At 52.1% G+C, this 17,410-nt stretch overlaps 1 protein-coding gene across 4 annotated transcripts in view; it reads left to right on the forward strand.

Moving 5' to 3' along the window:
• The window catches only part of LRP1 (LDL receptor related protein 1), a 178,611-nt gene that overhangs the window by 34,326 nt on the left and 126,875 nt on the right, over positions 1 to 17,410 (forward strand). For 3 of the 4 annotated variants that reach the window (XM_048832179.2, XM_048832181.2, XM_075121482.1), the window contains exon 2: positions 7,930 to 8,052. In XM_048832179.2, the coding sequence (XP_048688136.2) occupies positions 7,930 to 8,052 (123 nt within the window). Of the gene's footprint in view, positions 1 to 1,865; positions 1,891 to 7,929; positions 8,053 to 17,410 lie in introns of those variants that run through there. The other variant, XM_075121483.1, reaches the window with a different exon arrangement.

Here is a 17,410-nt window from a genome sequence, read left to right on the forward strand (position 1 = left end):
CTTAAGCAAGAAATTGATCTTTCTGGTTACTTCAAACCTCTCTAGGTTTCTGTGCCAGCCCTCATCACTGAGGTTGAGAGCTTCTATTCTGCACTTCTCCAACCAGTTTAAAACTCCTGTGTCAGTTTCATGCTTGGACCAAAACTTGAATGGGTATTTTTTTTTTTTAAACGGCATCTTTATCCTCATCACGAACACAAACAAGTGTGGTGTAGTGGATTGAGCCACTCAGGTAAATACCTTCGGCTGCTCGAGTTCTAATCCTGACTCCATCCGTCCTTCCCTCGACGGAAGTGTGCCCCCTCTAAGACTGAACGGCAGCGGTTGACTCTGAGCGTCACAGACCTGGACCCTGTGGTGCCAGGCGCTGTACGAACACAGAACAAACAGGCAGTCCCTGCTCCCAAAGAGCTTCCAATCTCAGTACCAACGCAGCTGGGGACGTTCTAGCCCTTTCATTGCGTGCACTGATGGGTCATTGTGTATGTTACAGCTGTGATCAGGGCCCCTAGTTCTGAGGCAGCTCCCACGCTGAAGAGCCGACAATGCAGACACTGATGGGCAGGAAAACTGAGGCACGGAGAAGGGAAATGACTTGTGTGAGGTCAGCGGCAGAGAAGGGATTGGAACCCAGGTCTCTAGAATCCCAATCTACTGCTCCACTCTTTAGACCACACTGCCCCTCCATTTCCTTGCTGGAGTCTCTTCATCTCTGTGTTGATCAGCCGCTGCCGGGAATGGGGCCTGGCCGAGTCGCGCTGTTAGAGAAAAGGGGGCTTTCTCTCCTGCCGGAATACTCGCTCGCCTTTTCTTTTTAGCGGGATGGCCGCTGACTGCTAAAGAGGCAAATGTTTTCCGTCGACGGCTTGTGCAGCTGTCCCGTCCCTGCGCACTGAGCAGGCCATTATATCCTGCATGAAGGGCCCTTTATTCTCTTCCCAAAGCTGGAGCTTTCCTCTCCCCTTCCAGTGCTGTGTCTGCCCGTATTTCAATGGAAAGCTTGGCTCTTTGTAAACGCTCCATCAATGGCTACCTTCTCCGATTGTCCACCTGGCACCTTGACATGCTTACTTCTGGGACCCCTTTAACTTGCCAAGAACATCCTGCAAAAAAAGAAAAGTGTAACATTATCAAGCCGCTTGAATAGTTTATTTTCTAAAGCGAGAACGGAGCTTTATTTGCTGTCCCCAAAATGTCTTTGTAACTTGCTTTTGGTCTGCAAAGCTGCCAGGAACAGTGATGGTGTGAAAGGCTCTCTCGAAAACACATACCAGCATTGTGTGGCATAAGAGGCTGAAATGATCTTAAACCCCAGCGACGCGCACGTGTGAGCAGAGCTCACGTTTTTAGTGGTGGAACTGGGTTCGGATGCAGGCCGGTTGCCGGTTGAAATGCGACCGGGGACAGGGATACCTTTAGCCTTCAGGTAGCATGCTTGCTGTCGTTTCCCAGGGTTGGAAGAAGCATTTTCACCTCCTTGGATCCACTAGTTCTGAAGAATTAGACGAGTCTCATCTTGAATTTCCCAGTCTAAATGTTTGTACAGGGTGTTGCATGTGTGAAGTGCTAGGTATTGTCCTGGTAGGAGTCACTGGGTGGAGTTGTTACCCACAGCCTTACCAGCTCTGTTTCTCACGAGTGAACTATGTTCAGGCTGCGCGGGACACACTCCGTCAGTTTCGTGCTACAGTTTCTTTGTTGGGGTGCTGTCGCATGTGGCAGGAGTAATTTTTTCCCCCTCTGCTGGAATCATGCTAGAGCCGGTTCTTGGGGCAGAGCCGATTCAAGGTGTTCGGGCTGGGATTCCCGAAAGAGGAGGATGGCTGCATGTTGTTTGTGACCACCTCTGTTCCAGGACTGATGTCTATAGCGCCACATAAATGAGCTCTGGTAAGAACATACCCAGAATCTGCATCACTTTCTCCTCCCATGGGAAACTGGCCCCCAAGGCTCCTGACAGCCACTACAGAGCGGCCAGTTGATGTTTGCTATGGATTTAACCTTTCTCTTGCTAGGGATTTCCTTCCTCCCTAGTTTTTGAGCTGGGGGGCGGTGCGTGGAGGGGGGGGGGGGAGATACAGAGACGAAATGGAGATCTCCAAAGCCAAGCTTGGCTGAGGTTGAGTGAAGAAGCTGCTACCTTGAAAGGCTGGGGTGGGAGAGGGCATGCTGGCTGAGGTTGGGCCTTATAGATCTGTGCTGTGGAAAGTCACGCCTAGCCTGCTAGAAGCCTGGGAGGGTTAGAGTGGCAATAAATCCAGGGCAAGCGTTTATATTCCCCTCCCCTGCTCCCTAGGGTTTGAAAAGTTTGTGGAGCTGGGATGCCCGGGGGTGTGAACTCCCCTGGCTAAGCAGGGTTAGGAGTGAGAAGGAGTGGAACCTGTCCTGTCTGAAAGCACTTGAGGGGAGCCTGAGGCCACGGTGCTAGGTTTAGGGATATTTATATGGCTCACAAGAATATCTAGAGTTAGAACAGTAATCCAGAACTTTGGCAGGACTGCAAACCCTCCTGTTTCAGGGCATGAGCCGACCTCCTGCTGTAGGGGTCAGGAGGGAAATGTCCGACGGGGTGGCTTATTCCAGAGCTGCCTCCTACATGGCTTCTTGGACCTGCCTTTGGAGCATCTGGTACTGGTTACTGTCAGGCAGGAAACTGAACTCTAGGTGGCCTTTGGTTCTGATCCAGTCTGGCGATCTGTAGTCTCTCTCTTGCTTGTATTTTTCATTGAGGGCAGTGTTTGTTTCCTAAGACTTGCCCGAATGGATCAAAGCCGAGGTCCATCTGCTCCTGGAGCTTCTTTCCGACGATGGCAGTGCCAGATGCTTCAGAGAAAAGTGTAAGAACCTTGCTGTGGGCAGAGGTCTCCTAAGGGGGTCCCCGTAAAGGTCTCCTTCAATCTCTAATAGTTAGACAGTGGCTTAAAACCTAGAAATTATGCGTGTTGTGGTAGTACACAGTCATGGGCTAGGAACCTGTTGTTCCAGGTGCTGAATGAACATAGAGCAAAAATGTCCCCTGCCCCAAAGAGCTTCCAATCTTACAAGCATGAGGTTTTATATCCCTTGCCCAGCTTCTAGCGTGGACTCTCACAGCTCTGGATATTCATTTCGTCCATGGAATCATAGAAGTGTAGGGCTGGAAGGGTCCCGAAGAGATCACGTAGTCCACCCTGTCTCCCCCATGCTGAGGCAGGATATCTGTTCCCTCTTTGATTCTTGCTAAATGCGGTGCTGTACCAGCATCCTGTGGCAGTGAGTTCTGCAGTCTAAACTTAGCTTGTCTACACATGGAAACTAATCTGAAATAAGGAAACTGAGGTCACCCGATGAATTTAATAGGCAGCAGGTTTAAAAACAAAAGGAAGTGCTTCTTCACACAACGCCCCATCGGCCTGTCTGAAACTCGTTGCCAGGGGACATTGTGAAAGCCAAAAATATATCTGGGTTCAAAAAAGAAATGGATACATTCATGGAGGAAAGGCCCATTGGTGGCTGTTAGCCATGAGCGTCAGGGATGCGTCCCCATGCTCTGGATGTCCTTAAATCTCTGGATGTCCTTAAATCTCCAGAAACTGGGACTGGACGACGGGATGGATCACTTGGATGTCCTTAAATCTCCAGAAACTGGGACTGGACGACGGGATGGATCACTTGGAAATTGCCCTGTTCTGTTTGTTTCTTCTGAAGCGTCTGAACCGGTCGCTGTCAGAAGGCAGGGTACTGGGCTAGATGGGCCATTTGTCTGACCCAGCACGACCGTTCTTAGTTAAAGAGGATTAACTGTTCCTGATGAACTTCATGTGCGGATGCTCTTATTCTGGAAAGAGAGCCTTATTCCAAGTAGTTTAATCCGTTTCCAAAGTGGATTAAGCTAATCGGGAGCAAAAGTGTCCCTATGTGGAGTTCGTTGGGCATAGTTAATTGGGAAAAGCTATTCTGGAATATCGTCCTGTGGAGAGGAGCACTAATTATGCATTGGGTGGTGGGTGGGGGAGTATTTCCGTTATCCTTGGCCAACTGGCTTTCCAACTTCACGGTTTTGCAGGAGCGACAGATTTACGTTGCATTCCCCTCAGCTGTTTCTTCCAGGATCCCTGTGGGGACGCCGGTGGTTTCTTGCACAGACCTAAGCGGGGAAAGTGAGGCCAGGCGGGCCTCTTTGCCGCACACACCGGAGGGAAATGGATGTGCTGTGCCCCGCGTCCGTTGGGGACGCTGAGGTGCTGGCTTGGGCATTAAATGGCAGCCGATGAGTCACATCACCCGTAGCAACTGCATCAGTATCGCTTCCCAGATGTAATTGGCATGGAGACGGGCGCATGGGAGGATGCACGGGGGGCGGAAGCCGTAGGAGGGTGAAACTCACCCCGATGTGGGGGCGGGTGGTCCCAGCGCAAGACCTGGACCATGTTAGTTGCCCTTTAACCCTAGGCCTTGTGGGACTGGAACTGGCCTTGTCTCTTTAACAATGCAGGGCACGTCTGTTGTTTTACAAACCCACCCCTGCTACAGCAGGATCAAGGAGATAACTGTTAATGTGGCCTCTGGATGGTATTAACATCGCTTGGCTTCCAGACCCTCTTGCTCTGTTTTCAGGCTCTCTGCTCCTGGGGCTTGTAGCGGGAAGTTCCAGAACCGAGGTACAAGCCTGCTGCGGGTGACTGGGGGAGCGTTATTGTGTTGATGGAGGCTGTGGTGGTGGGGGGTGTATCGCACTTCACAAACGGTATTTAAAGTCTCTCAACCCTCATGAGCCGGGAGGGGGGTTATCCCCATCGAAGTGGGGCACTGAGGAGCCAAGTGACCTGTCCCTGCTGGCTTGGGGCAGAGCCGGGAAGGGAGCCCAGGAACCCGGCTAGATTAAAACGGGGAATTTTCCCTTGTGTGCGTGTCTCATCTCCCTTCCAGTCAGTTAGAGCAGTGACCCTTCCTCACTGTGCCCTCACCCGCCCCCCCCCCCGGGAATCTTTCTCACTCGTCTTCATCTCTTGTGCCGCTATCCTCGCAGTCTGCCCGTTGCAACGTGCTGCAGCCGCGCCCGGCTCTCGCTCCGGGTCCCCGTTTTAGTCCGAAAGCAGCACGGTCTCGGGGTTCAGGTACTGGATTGGGAGACCCCAATTCTGTTCCCGGTTGGGCCGCTGAAGTTACACCCTCTGTGCCCCATGCAAGGCCAGGGAGCGCGAAGGTTATTTATATTACTGTGGTCTCTTGCTAGATGCCTAGAAATGATCAAGAAGGCTGCCTAACCGAGAGTAGGGCCCCTTTTGCGTAGTGGCTGCTCGGACCCACAGAGACAGTCCCCGTCCCGGAGACCTCGCTCTTCAAACCAGATGAGGAAGGGTCTTACCCTGTGCTTTTAACTCCAGTTGCAGCCAATAATCCTTCCAGACTCCAGCTCCATCCTCACTCTCTTTCTCCACTCCCCCGTTTCGGGAAGAAGCTGTATGGTGCAGGAGGAAAGCCTGTGTCACTTCCACGCTAGCAATGGGGCCAGGAGCGAAATACACCCTCCAGGGCTAGTTCAGCTGGCATGCAGGCTGTTCCCCCATGTCAGCATTCAAAGACACCCTTTTCTGGTAATTCAGGCTGCCGTCTTGGCCGGCCCCAGGGACTGAACCAGGGCCTTGCGCAGCTGAAAGCACAAGGCTACAGGATGTGGTTGGGGTGGGGGCTGAGAGCCATTGAACCGAACTTTAAACCTTGTGTCTGATGTAAACCACTTCAAGCCAGGGGGTGCGGCAGCACCCATGGGTGGGCTTTAGAGCCCAAGCTCTGGCTTGAGCCCCACTGTCTGCACTGCTGTTAGCATGTTCACCTGCCCCCTGCTAGCAGGAGCCTGTCTCCTTAGGCTGGGAAGCTCACGGCAGGGCACAGATACCCCTACAGCCCGTTTGGATCACACTTCTGTTTTTTCTCTACAACCAGGCGCGCTGGGGTCTTCTTTTTCTTTTTCTTTTTCTTTTTCTTTTTCTTTTTCTTTTCTGAAAGCTGCGATTCTCTCGGTCCCGGGACGCCCAGAAAACCAGCAAACATCCCCACACTCACCATAAAACAGCGAGAATTAGCCACCCTGCTGACGGTCAGATTCCCCCTCTGCGTTTCAGCCTGCTGGATCAGCCCTCACATGAGCTCGCTCCAAAGAGCCGCCCCAAGACCGAAACCCTTATTGCCTTCAAATACTGACCCTTCCTTATCGCAGCCGTTGCTCTGAGCATTTTAGCAGACTCTCTTTTTTAAAAAAATGTATTGTAATGAGTCTTTAATTGTCCGCTTCTCTTTGCCATCTATTTATTTTTAAACAAAGCTCTGAGCTGTGGTCTCTGGGCGACTATTAGCAGTGAGCTGCTTTTTCACTGTGCATGACTTTCTCCTGAAAGAGAGCGCCTGCCAGCGTGAATGTGGACTCAGTTTGGGTTCGTTTGGCATGGTAGCTCCTAACCTTTAATACCTTCCCCCTCTGCGTCCCAATAAAAATCCGCCTAGATGATCATAATGGTCCCTTGTGCTTTTAAATGCTTTGAAAATATCAACAACCGCTCCCAGCGAGAGCTCATCAAGTGTCCCGAAGAAATATGCATTCCCAGAGTGCTGCAGAGACGCGGGAATCTCCGGGCACTTCCATGTGAAACCTAACGAGCCGTTCCCAAATATTTATTTCTGTCCAGCTGTCTGCTCTGCTCTGCCTCTCCCCCTCCTTGCTAGTATCAGGCCGCTGTCTAATGGTCGCTCATCTTCTAAAGCTGGGGTGGAAGGATTTCTGTCCGCCATACTGGGTGGCTGGGAGCATTGGCTCGCTGACCCGGGGGCCTAGCCTGCGCCTTGGGTCAAGTCCCCACTTTTCCTGCATGACATTAAGTCACCTGGATGTTTATTCACCAAACTCCCATTGAATTCGGCGTCTAAATACCTCTAGGATCTGGGCCTTTGTCCCTCTGTGCCTCAGACGCCGTGCTAAGGGTGGGCCCAAAAGTACCATACGCTGATGCAACTCTGATTTCAAAGACAATAGGATGCTGGGGTTCCCCCCCCCCCCGCCCAGCCCCAGCCGTGTCTGAATCCCCCTGTGCTGGGCCTGTTTGCTCTAGGATGGAGTTTGAGGCCTGTCTGTTTAGGCGAGCCAGTGGCTGCTGTTGCCGTGGCGATGCAGCACCTCAAACCCCCTCAGCCCCGGGAGGTAGGGAAAATGGTGAGGAGCGTCTGGTGGGTGGGGTGCTGCACTGCGAGTCTGGGCTCCTGGGTTCCATCCCCAACCCCGCCAGCTCTGTGATGCTGGACACGTCACTTTCCTGGGCCATGCCTCAGTTTCCCCCCACTCTTTGTCTCGTCTCGCGAGGTGTCTGCCCAGTGCCTACTAGAATAGGCCATGGTCTCAGATGAGGCCTCTGGGTGCTACTGCAGGACAGATGAGTCCTTTTACACGTGGGAAACTGAGGCACAGAGCTGGGAAGTGTGGGGAGGGAGTGTGTGTGTGTGTGTGTAAAAAGGACTTGTTGGAAAGTGAATTGTGCTCTAATATGTAATTTTGCAAGCCCGCGTAATGTCACCAGCTGAACTACCTTCCTGATCTAAAAAAAATTACTTACTGTTTGCGCTCATCTGGGTTGTTTAAACTTTGTTTTCATTATCTAGCATAAAGAAATAAACCACCTTTGGCTCCCAAGCACTAATTTATCCATGTTAAATGATCTTTAAAATCTGCTAATGCCTCGTGGATCCCAGCTGCTGTAATTAATGCCTCTGTTTAAATCCTCTTCTTTCCTTAGGGGCGAGACAGATGGACCCCGATGCTACATGCAAAACTTCTGCTGAGACTTAAAAAAACAACAAAACCCAAATCAAATCTAGCTAGAATTTCTTGTTCATAACTTGTCTTGGGAAGAAACTCATCATGTTTATTGTTATTGTTGTTTTATTTCTTCTCTTATGTAGCACCGAAGACATGTAGCCCTAAACAGTTTGCATGCAAAGATCAGGTTACGTGCATATCTAAGGGCTGGAGATGTGATGGAGAGAAAGACTGCCCCGACGGATCCGATGAATCTCCTGATATATGTATGTATCATTTTCTTTCCTGCTAATTGTGTGTCTGAATTTATATTTGCCTACTGCATGCTTCTTCTAGGAACTGGCATCAACATGAAAGTTTCCTTCCTCATTCATTTTCTTTCTATAGTACTGTTCATTTGCCACATCTACAAGTGCAGATATGACAGGAAGTTAATAGATGTATAAACCGTCCAGTCTGTCTGCCCCCCAATATCCTGCTTCTCAAATGCCCTGTGTTTCGAGGGGACCTGCTGCCTCACGGTTATGTGCGAACCTCCCTGTACACCTTCGTTGTTGGCATTGCTATACACTGGAAATAAAAGAAACAGAAAACAGAGGATTTAGCAAGAGCCATTTAAGTGGAAGGAAAGAACCCCGCAGCATTGTATGCTTCCTGCCTGCATAATCTGAATGGGGCCTTCATTTTTGGCTCTTTGTGGGACTGTTGTCTTTGGCATATAGATTATTTGTGTTGCAGAAGTAATGCTGGTTGGTGTTTTGAGATGAAGGAACTGAGGCATATAGTTCTCTAGCCTGGTGCGTGGGGGGGCGTGTTTTGTTCACATAGGCAACATGCTGCCACCTGTGTGAATGTGGGTCTCTTTGTAGCACGAGCTTGCGTCCTGAAGCTTGGACCCCTAGCTTTATGGATCTTGGTGTTAACCTTAGCGGCTGACTAGGAGTTGGTCGGAATCCACTGTTTCAGTGCTTGAGGGGTTCCGCCCCTTCCCAAAGTTTTAGCAGGGAACAGAGCCAGGCCAATGTAGAGCCTTTTCCTTCACCCCAGAAGTGGGGGACATTGGCAAAGAAAGTTCAACGTGAAATGTTTGGTAGGTTGCTTTACTGGGTGTGTGTGGGGTGGGGGGGGGAAAGGGGTGTTTGGGTAAAGGGCACCCACTTTCGGGGTGTGTGTGTGTGTGTATATAGAAACTCCGATGATCTTAACCCCGTTGCTGAGAGGCATGACTCTGACAGGGGTTGTGCTCCTTGGCATTTGCTGCATCCGTCCTTTCCTGCAGCTGGCGAGGAGCGCTGGTCTCAGGGGAGGAATCTCTGAGGCTTCAAGCTCTGAGTACCCTGGAGCAAAGAGCGGAGAGGCTGACACAGAGTGGGGGGGGAGGCCTGGGGAGAGTTGGATATGCTTGTAAATCTGCTGCAGCCAGGAAGATAACTGGAATCTGCCCCTCTTGGGTGCAGACTTAAGGCGTTGGGTCTGGAGGGGAAAGGGACAGATTTTCCTGGAGTTGGGAATAGCCTGTGGACAATCAAAATAGCAGTTCCCAGATTTGTGTGTTTGTTTTTGGGTCCATCAAGTCCCTTTGCCTGAGCCGCAAAGGCCGGGCGGGCCCCTCGCTGCACAGCAGCTGCGTGGAGCTGTGGTGACTTTATGGGAACGGTCAGATATCTGGCCCAGCGGAGGCTGGATCTTAAGGAAACACAAAGAAAAAAGAGTAACAACAAACGCCGATTGTTCAGGAAGATGGGGGGGCGTCTAGGAGGGGATCTTACGTTGCTGATATGGTACCTGTGTGTGTGTGTGTATATACCACCATACAGAGCTTTGTGGTGCCTTTTCGTAGAGAGACAGCAATCCTGCTCCATAGCATGGGGGAAGGAGCATGGCCTAGTGGATAGCACGCTGGTCTGGGATTCAGCAGATCTGGACTCTGTTCCTGGGTCTATCACCAGCCTGCTGGGAGACCTTGGGCAAGTCACTTCCTCACCCTCTGACTCTGTTTTCCTGTCTGTAAAATGGGTACCTCATTGATAGATCTCAAAGCGCTTTATCAATGGAGAGCTCTAGCTGAGAGCCAGGCTTTACTGTGTCAGGAATAGACCTTCAATGACAAATGGGATTGAACCACAAACACAGTGGGTGGCCCCATCTTGAGTGGGCCGTACACCCCACGGGACTGGTCTGTCTTTTCCCCCTGACGCTCTGGCAAATGTGTGTGTAACTTGCCATGCCAGTAAAGTCTCTTTGAATTTGTAACGACTCTGGGTGGGCTTTTCAAAGTAGCCCGAAGCGTGGGGTGGGGTGTTAGGTGCCTAAATCCGTTTGACTTCAGGTTCAGATGTCAAATGCCCTCTGGGCTCCTTCCATCCTCCTAGCCTCCAGCGCTGAAGTCGGTTCCTGGCTGCGCCAAATGAAATAAAGGTCTTTCCGAAGCGGCCTTTTGACTCAGGTTATTTATTAAGGCAAAGTGATGCAACCACCTCCTGATGGGAGGGAGAAAAGACGAAAGGGCTGGGATGGGCTGTCTGGCTCAAAACAGTCGGCGGCCCTGGAAAATTCCTGTGCTAAACTTGGAGGCTTTTTCCTCTGGAACACATCCGTCCTGGTAGACGTTCCACGTGCCCTGTTGGTATTCCTTTAACCAGACTCTTTTCATCCATCCGAACAGATGCAGCAAACCCTCCAGCACTCCCTGAAACTTTCCTTCTCAACCTTTCTCCCAAACCTTCGTTTGCCAGCCTTGGGATCGGGCCACCCAACGTTTGCCCTCCCACGAGGATAAACTTGAGAAATCCATAGCTCGCCACGCACCCATGAGCGCCTCAGCGGGCTAAAATAACCCTTTGGGATTTTTTTCTTTTTTGAGAGACGCTTTTCCGTCCTGTAGGCTCTGCAAGGGTTGGACAGATGCCTCCGAGCTGCAGCCACCTCTTGGGGGGAGAGAGCCAGGCTTTCTGCCCCAGCAGCCGTACAGGCCAGAAAGTCCTGGGAGGTGGTGAAATTAATAGGTTTTTTAAGGGGGAAAAGGGGTCTTTACGATGTAGCCTAGCCTCCTGTGTAACCAAGGCCAGAGAGTTTCATTCCTTCCCTGACCTCTAAGGTCTAATTCCAGGGTCAGTTTCCTGAACTGGAATTGTGCGTGTGTGTGTGTGTGTGTGTGTGTGTGTGTGTGTGTTCACAAACACACCTACACGTGCGAAAAAGAGAAAGTGGCAGGGGATCAACAAGAGGCCAGAGCCGATTTACGTCCTGTCCTGAGTGACACCTCTGGGCCGGTGCTCACCGCAACCCCCGCACTGGGTTGTTGCTCACAACCACTTCCTGTGGCAACGGTTGAGCGGAAGGCTAGAAGGGGGGTTCCAGGGCTGAGTACTGAGCCACAGCCTGGAGTGGTATCGAGCGGCGTTGGGTGAGCGAAGACGTCAGTCCTGGCCGTGCCGTCCTCTGACCTCTCTCTCGCCAGAGCCAGCCCGGGCCCTAGCTCTGCACTGCGGCTTTCTTTAGCTTATGCAAGACGTGCGGCCCGTGGGGTCGGGCTGCCGCTTACCCCTCACGGCTCTGTCCTGTTGCATCGCTAGGGGAACCTGCCTCAACCCCTCCTTTCCCAGCAGCCACCTTGGATACGGCCAGCCCGTCCCTTTGGGCACCTCAGCGCTTTGCTCCTACTTGGAGAAGCTCAGCTGAGCACAGATGATACCTGCTCCCCCTACACAACTCCTTGCCTGGGGGCAGGCAAAGGGGCCGTACATTAGCAGCAGTACTGGCTGCTCTCCCGTGGTACACCTCCAGCCAGCCAGCTCTCAACCCTGCATCTCAGCTATCCCGTTCCTGCACTTGGGGAAGGGCGTTCAGCCATCTCTGTGCTCCCCCCATTCCGCTCAGCCCTCAGTGTAAGTGAGTGGAGCCCCGAGGCTGCTCTGACAGGTTACACACGGTTTCCCAGAGGTCATGGGGGGCTGAGAATACCCATGATGCAGTGTGCTCCAGCCAAGTCCCTGGAGCTGGGGGCTGGGAGCAGAGCTGTTGCAGAATTAATACACCAGCCATGGAGAGGCACCTGATCCTGAGAAACAGGCCCATAGCTTCTGTAATAAAATTCTGGCTGTCAGTTGAGACCTCTGTTTGCAGCCTGAGCCTGTCGTCATCAGGGACCTGCCGGAGACGTGTTCTCTGCGCTTAGCAAGAATCCCTTGGATATATTCGCTTGACTGAGAAAGAACAGGAGTGTTTCTTCCCAGGACTGGTTAGACTTTGTGCAGTTGGCTGGAGAGCTGGGTGACTTGTGTTGCAGAAGTAATGCTGGTTGGTGGTAGAGGTGCGAAGAACAGGAACCAGATCTTCGGTGGCTTCCTTCTTTTTCTTCTAGGATGAGCAAGATCTGATTTTTTTTCAGAATTACAAAGAGCCAAGAATAAACTGCCCTTAAATCTCGGGCAAGGCGTGTTGGACAGGCAGACCGGGTATAGGGATAGGACTGGCTGTGTGGAACAGGGGCGGGTTGCTCTGTGGGCTGGACACAGAAGACTGGGCTTCTGTTCCCAGCCTGCCCCTGACTCACTGCGTCACCTTGGGCAAAGCCAGGAAATAAATGATAATTCGAGCCTTCATCTCTCTCTGCATCTCAGCTCTCTGTCTCACAAACGGGGGATATAAATAATCCCACAGCGGGAAGGGCAGGGCTGTCTAGCGGGTAGAGCACTGGATGGAATTTAAACCCGAGTGCCGTTCCCAGCTTGGGCACTGGCCTTGGGCAAGTTTCTTCCTCTCTCTCTCTGCCTCCGTTTCCCACCCCCTTTTCTCTTTCTTGCTTTTTTGACTATTGTAGAATCAGAGCAGTGTTGGGCCAGGTCACCTAGACCAGCCCTGACCAGGCTTCGTCCAACCAAAAGCCTCCAGCAACAGGGACTGTTGGACTCAGCTTCCAGAGCTTAACTCCCCCGAGAGAGAGTGATCCTACTATCTAACCTGGAGCTAGAAGAAGAAGCCCATTGCTTCTTGTCCTGCCTTCAGTGGACATGGAGAATACTTGATCACCCTTAACGTAGTTGAAGACCATTATGGGTCATCTTTCATCAAGACTAGACTGCCCAGTTATTTTAACCTTTCCTCATAGGTCAGGTTTTCTCAACCTTTGATCATTTTTGTTGCTTTTCTCTGGACTCTCTCCACTTTGTCCATATCTTTCTTTAAGCGTGGCGCCCAACGCCGGCCGCAGTACTCCAGCTGGGGCCTCACCAGTGTCTTGTAGAGTGGGACAGTTACCTCCCGAGTCTTATGTACGACCCTCCTGTTAATACACCCTAGAAGGGTATTGTCCTTTTCCCACACGTGCATCGCATTCTTGGCTGTTCAATTTGTGATCCACTGTAACCTCAGGACCTTTTCAGCAATATGACTGTCTAGCCAGTTATTCCCCATGTTGCATTTGTGCGTTTGATTTTGCGCTTGTCTTTATTACGTTTCATCATGTTGATTTCAGACCAAGTCTCCAAATGGTCAAGGTCCTTTTGAGTTCTAATCCTGTACTGTAACATGCTTGCAACTCCTTCTAGCTTGGTGTCCTCCAGAAATGTTACATGCATTGTCCAACTCCTCCGTGAAAATATTGACACGTACTGGATCTAGGACACACCCCATGGGACCGCACTGCATACATCTCCCCATTTGACAGCGAACCACTGTACAGCCCCTGCCACAGTGGGGCCCTGATCTCGGTTGAGGCTTGTAGGCTCTGGCATACTATTGACTAGCATGTGATTTGTTGGTAGCACAAACCCTGAGCGAGCTTGTTCTAACATTCCCGCAGTGGTCAAGGTAAAAATGTGACTCCCGGTAGCAAACTGGAAATATTTGGCAGTTATGCAGCTGTTTACGTCTTCAAAAGGTTGTGCAAACATGAGCTAATTCCCTCCTCCCACATCCCTCCGCCAGAGAAGACTCAGCTTCTGTCTACACTACAGCCGATGTCGGCAAAACCTACATCGCTCGGGGTGTGACTGTTCCCATCCCCACCAGTGGGATAAGTTACGCTGAGGTAAGCGTCCGTGTACGCAGCGCGCTGTCGGTGAGGGAGCTTCTCTCTCAGACATCGCTTCGGCTGCTTGCGGAGGTGGTTTGTTGAGCATCTTCACCAGATGCTCTGGAGCGGGAGCTGATTGGGGGAGGAGCACCCACAGAGTCAGTGCCTATGTGTATAGACATACCCTTATTCTGTCCTCTTGGGGGCAGATACCCAAAATCTGTGTTTTTTTTTTTTTTTTTTAAGGTGATTTGCTGAATGCCTCTTTTCGCAGTTGCCCCTTGACTCTAAGGAGCTTTCCAGGGCTTGGGCACCATTCAGTTTATTTTACCAGCTGACTGAAGATAAGCAGGAGCCCTTTAACTCACAACGTAAATAAATACAACCACCCGAGTGTCCGGGGAAAGGCCCTCCTCTGGAGCTTGAAAACCTCTTGCAATAGCTTCCTGTGTCTCCGCTCTCTGTGATGCATGTCTTGGGAGCATCTCATGGACATCGCAACGGGGGGGAGTGCGAGGTGCTGCCCTCAAGTTCCTCCTCTAGATCTGCTCTCACTCACGCTGGCGTGTCTGCACTGTAGCAAAGGAAAAGGCATCTTCTGAACTTGGGTTCAAATAACAGGGAAGCCTCAGCGACTTGGGTGAGCAGGTTGAGTTCACGCCCACAGAGGAGCCTGGGCTTGGACTGGAGTTGCTAACCCAAGCTAAAACCTGAGTTTGCCGTGTCGTCTTTGCTGTTTTACGCCATATTAGCTAACGTGGGTTAAGAACAGATCCACCCCTCCAGGGAAGACACACCCTAAACAGGATCACACCGCGAAGCAGCGGTCCAGCTCCACACAGTGTGATGGGACTGGTGGTAGCGGTGGGTGAGTTGTAACTCACGCCGCTCCATCCTTGCTGCATCACTCCTGCATCAGCAGCAATTGACCCAACCGGCAGCTTGAGCTGAAAGCACCACTTAACGTAGAGGGGTGTGTGTGTGAGAGTTGGAGTAGGGGCAGAAATCTGGTTATACCCTGAGCTGCCAGTGCAGAGAAGACATCCCTGGGTGGGCCCCAGCTGAAATCAGGGTCCTATGGTGGTCGGTGTTTTACAAACACTTTGTGAGAGCGAGCATCTGTGGTGTGCGCGTGTGAGTGTGTGTGCCCCTGCACGCGCACCATGTACCTAAGTAAACTGGTGCAAACCCCACGTGGCTTCACTGGCTGGTTTTTCCCCAGCTGAGGACCTGGCCTGGCATTGCTCAGCTGGGAGCTCTGTTGTCCTTTTGCACTTGTTAGCCGCCTTGCATGTAAAACGGCTGTGGCTTTTGCCCGGCAGCCTCTTGACATCCTGCCCCTGGTCCAGCCTCGCTTGCGTGCACCCAGGGATATTAATAGGGATTCCTGCTTGCTTTACATCTGCTGAGGAAGCATGAGTGGCGGCTAAGCTGTCAACACGTGCAAGGGGCTGAGAAGCCCCTATCTTCTGGGATTGTCAGAGGGGCTTTTCTCACGCCAGTCTGGCACCGGGGGCTTCAGCTGACTCACATCCTCCTTATCTTGCTGGCAAGGAGAGTGATTTGTTTAAAACCTGGGCTTGCAAGGGCTGCTGCTGCATGCAGCCTCAGGGAGGGACATAGCCCTGCAAGGGGGCAGCACCATTTGCATTGCAGAATCAGACTCCTGTGGCATCCAGGGCTGATGAAATGTTGTCTGTTAACAGATTCCCCAGCTCTCCGTTAAGTATTCCCCTGCAAAGGGAGCTTAACTCTAAGCATGGGAGTGGTCCCCGTGGAGTGTGTACATGGGAGATTGTACCGGTTTAATTGGCTTAAATTAAACTGGGGCAACTATTCTGTGTAGGGGAGGGGTCAGATTTTCAAAAGATCCTAAGTCCCCTGGAGTTCAATGGGACTGAAGTTGCCTACGTCACTTTTGGATGCTTTTGAACATTTTACCCAAGGCTTGCTGCAGGGGCGGTGTGGCTTGGTGGATAGAACATTGGCCTGGATCCGCGGGAGCTGGGTTTGATTCCTGGCCCTCTTTCCATCCCCTGCACCAGCAAGTCACTTCCCTGTGCCTCAGTTTCCCCAGCTCTGAGAATAAGACTACCAGCCTTCTCTGTAAAGTGCTTTGAGAGCTACTGATAAGAGCGTTGTTAATGCAGATTACAAAAAGGAATGTGTTACTGAGATGCAATGGTAATAAACCCTCCCTGAGGGACTCCCAGCCAGCCGGAGGCACTGCAGCCAGGGTAGAAGGTTTGCCTTGTTGATGCCACAGCCCACTTAGCTGCCGACACATCGGTCAAATGGGTCTGGTGCATGCGGAGCGGCCTGCTTTTATCTGTTCTGCAGCCATCTGGGGCCCTGGCGTCTGCATGGTGACAGTTCCCGTCGGGAGAGATGCGTTTGTCTCTGCCCGCGCGCTGCGGGGCAGTGAATGATCAATGTGAATCTGTCAGAGGAGCTGGTTTTCAAAAAGTGCCCTCTGAAATTCAGCCACCTTGAAGGCCTCTTGAGGCAAGCACCCGAAAATGGAAGATCTTGGCCTGGGGCTGCTGGAAAATGTCGGTTAACGGGCTCTCTGCTCACTTGCGTCTCCAGCATTCTGATGCTAAGTGTGCTCCCTTGCCCCCGGGCGTCCCAGGCGCGTCACAATGAAAGTCCTCGGCCGCTGGTTTGGAGTTGTTTGGGGAGGAGATGGGGCCAGGTCTTCAGAGGGTATAAAATGGGCAGCACCCCGGGACGTGGCGGATCTATGCCAGTGTGTACCAGTCGAGGAAACTGACCCGCTTGTCTAGTGGTTGTGGCCAGGGGCAGGGAGTGGGGAATGGAGATTCCGGACGCCTGGGTTCTAATCTCAGCTAACTGTCTAGCCGGGGACGGGGCTCCTTTCCCCCAGCTGCTATAGGGATGTTACCGATCTCTGAGGTATCCCTGGATGTGGAGCGGTAGGTGCTATGTAGGGACAGAGTCATGGTGTCTGTCTGCTTTGGATTGGCCTGAGGCTGCACCCTGTTTATGGCGGGGGCTGAATTGTTCCTAGCGGGCAAGAATCCTGGGCCGGAGCTCTCCTCTGTGAGCAGCATCCCCAGACCGTCCTTGCGGCTTTGCAGCATGCTCCTGGCAGCTCAAAGAGGCAAGAGGCAGGGTAGGTTTGTGGAAATTAACTGGAAGCATATGCGAGATCCTGGAGTGGATTTTCCCGAGATTGCTCCCCTTTGGCAAACTTGCCCGCGGTTCCGCATCTCCCTCTCCCCCTCCCCCCTCCTGCTGCTTGGGCCTGGAAGAGAACCTCCCCCTCCCTCCACGTTATTGTGTATTATGTAGCCTCTGGAGGCCCCCTCTGAGATCAGGGTCCCCACTGTTGTTCTAAAGGCCGCACAGACTCCTCATGAGAGACCATCCCTACCCGGAAGAGCTCACAGTCTAACTAGGCCAGACTGATGAAGAGAGGGGAAGGGAAACGGAGGCACGCGGCGGGGAAGTGACTTCCCCAGGACCACGCAGCAGAGCCACGGCTCGAACCCAGGTCTGCGGAGTCCCAGCTCAGTGCACTGTCCCAAAGCGAAGATCAGCTTCCCCCTGGACTCTAACCAGCGACGTTCACGGACGGTGGCTGC

The sequence above is a fragment of the Caretta caretta genome, chromosome 20 (genome assembly GCF_965140235.1).
Source record: "Caretta caretta isolate rCarCar2 chromosome 20, rCarCar1.hap1, whole genome shotgun sequence".
Lineage (NCBI taxonomy): Eukaryota > Metazoa > Chordata > Testudines > Cheloniidae > Caretta > Caretta caretta.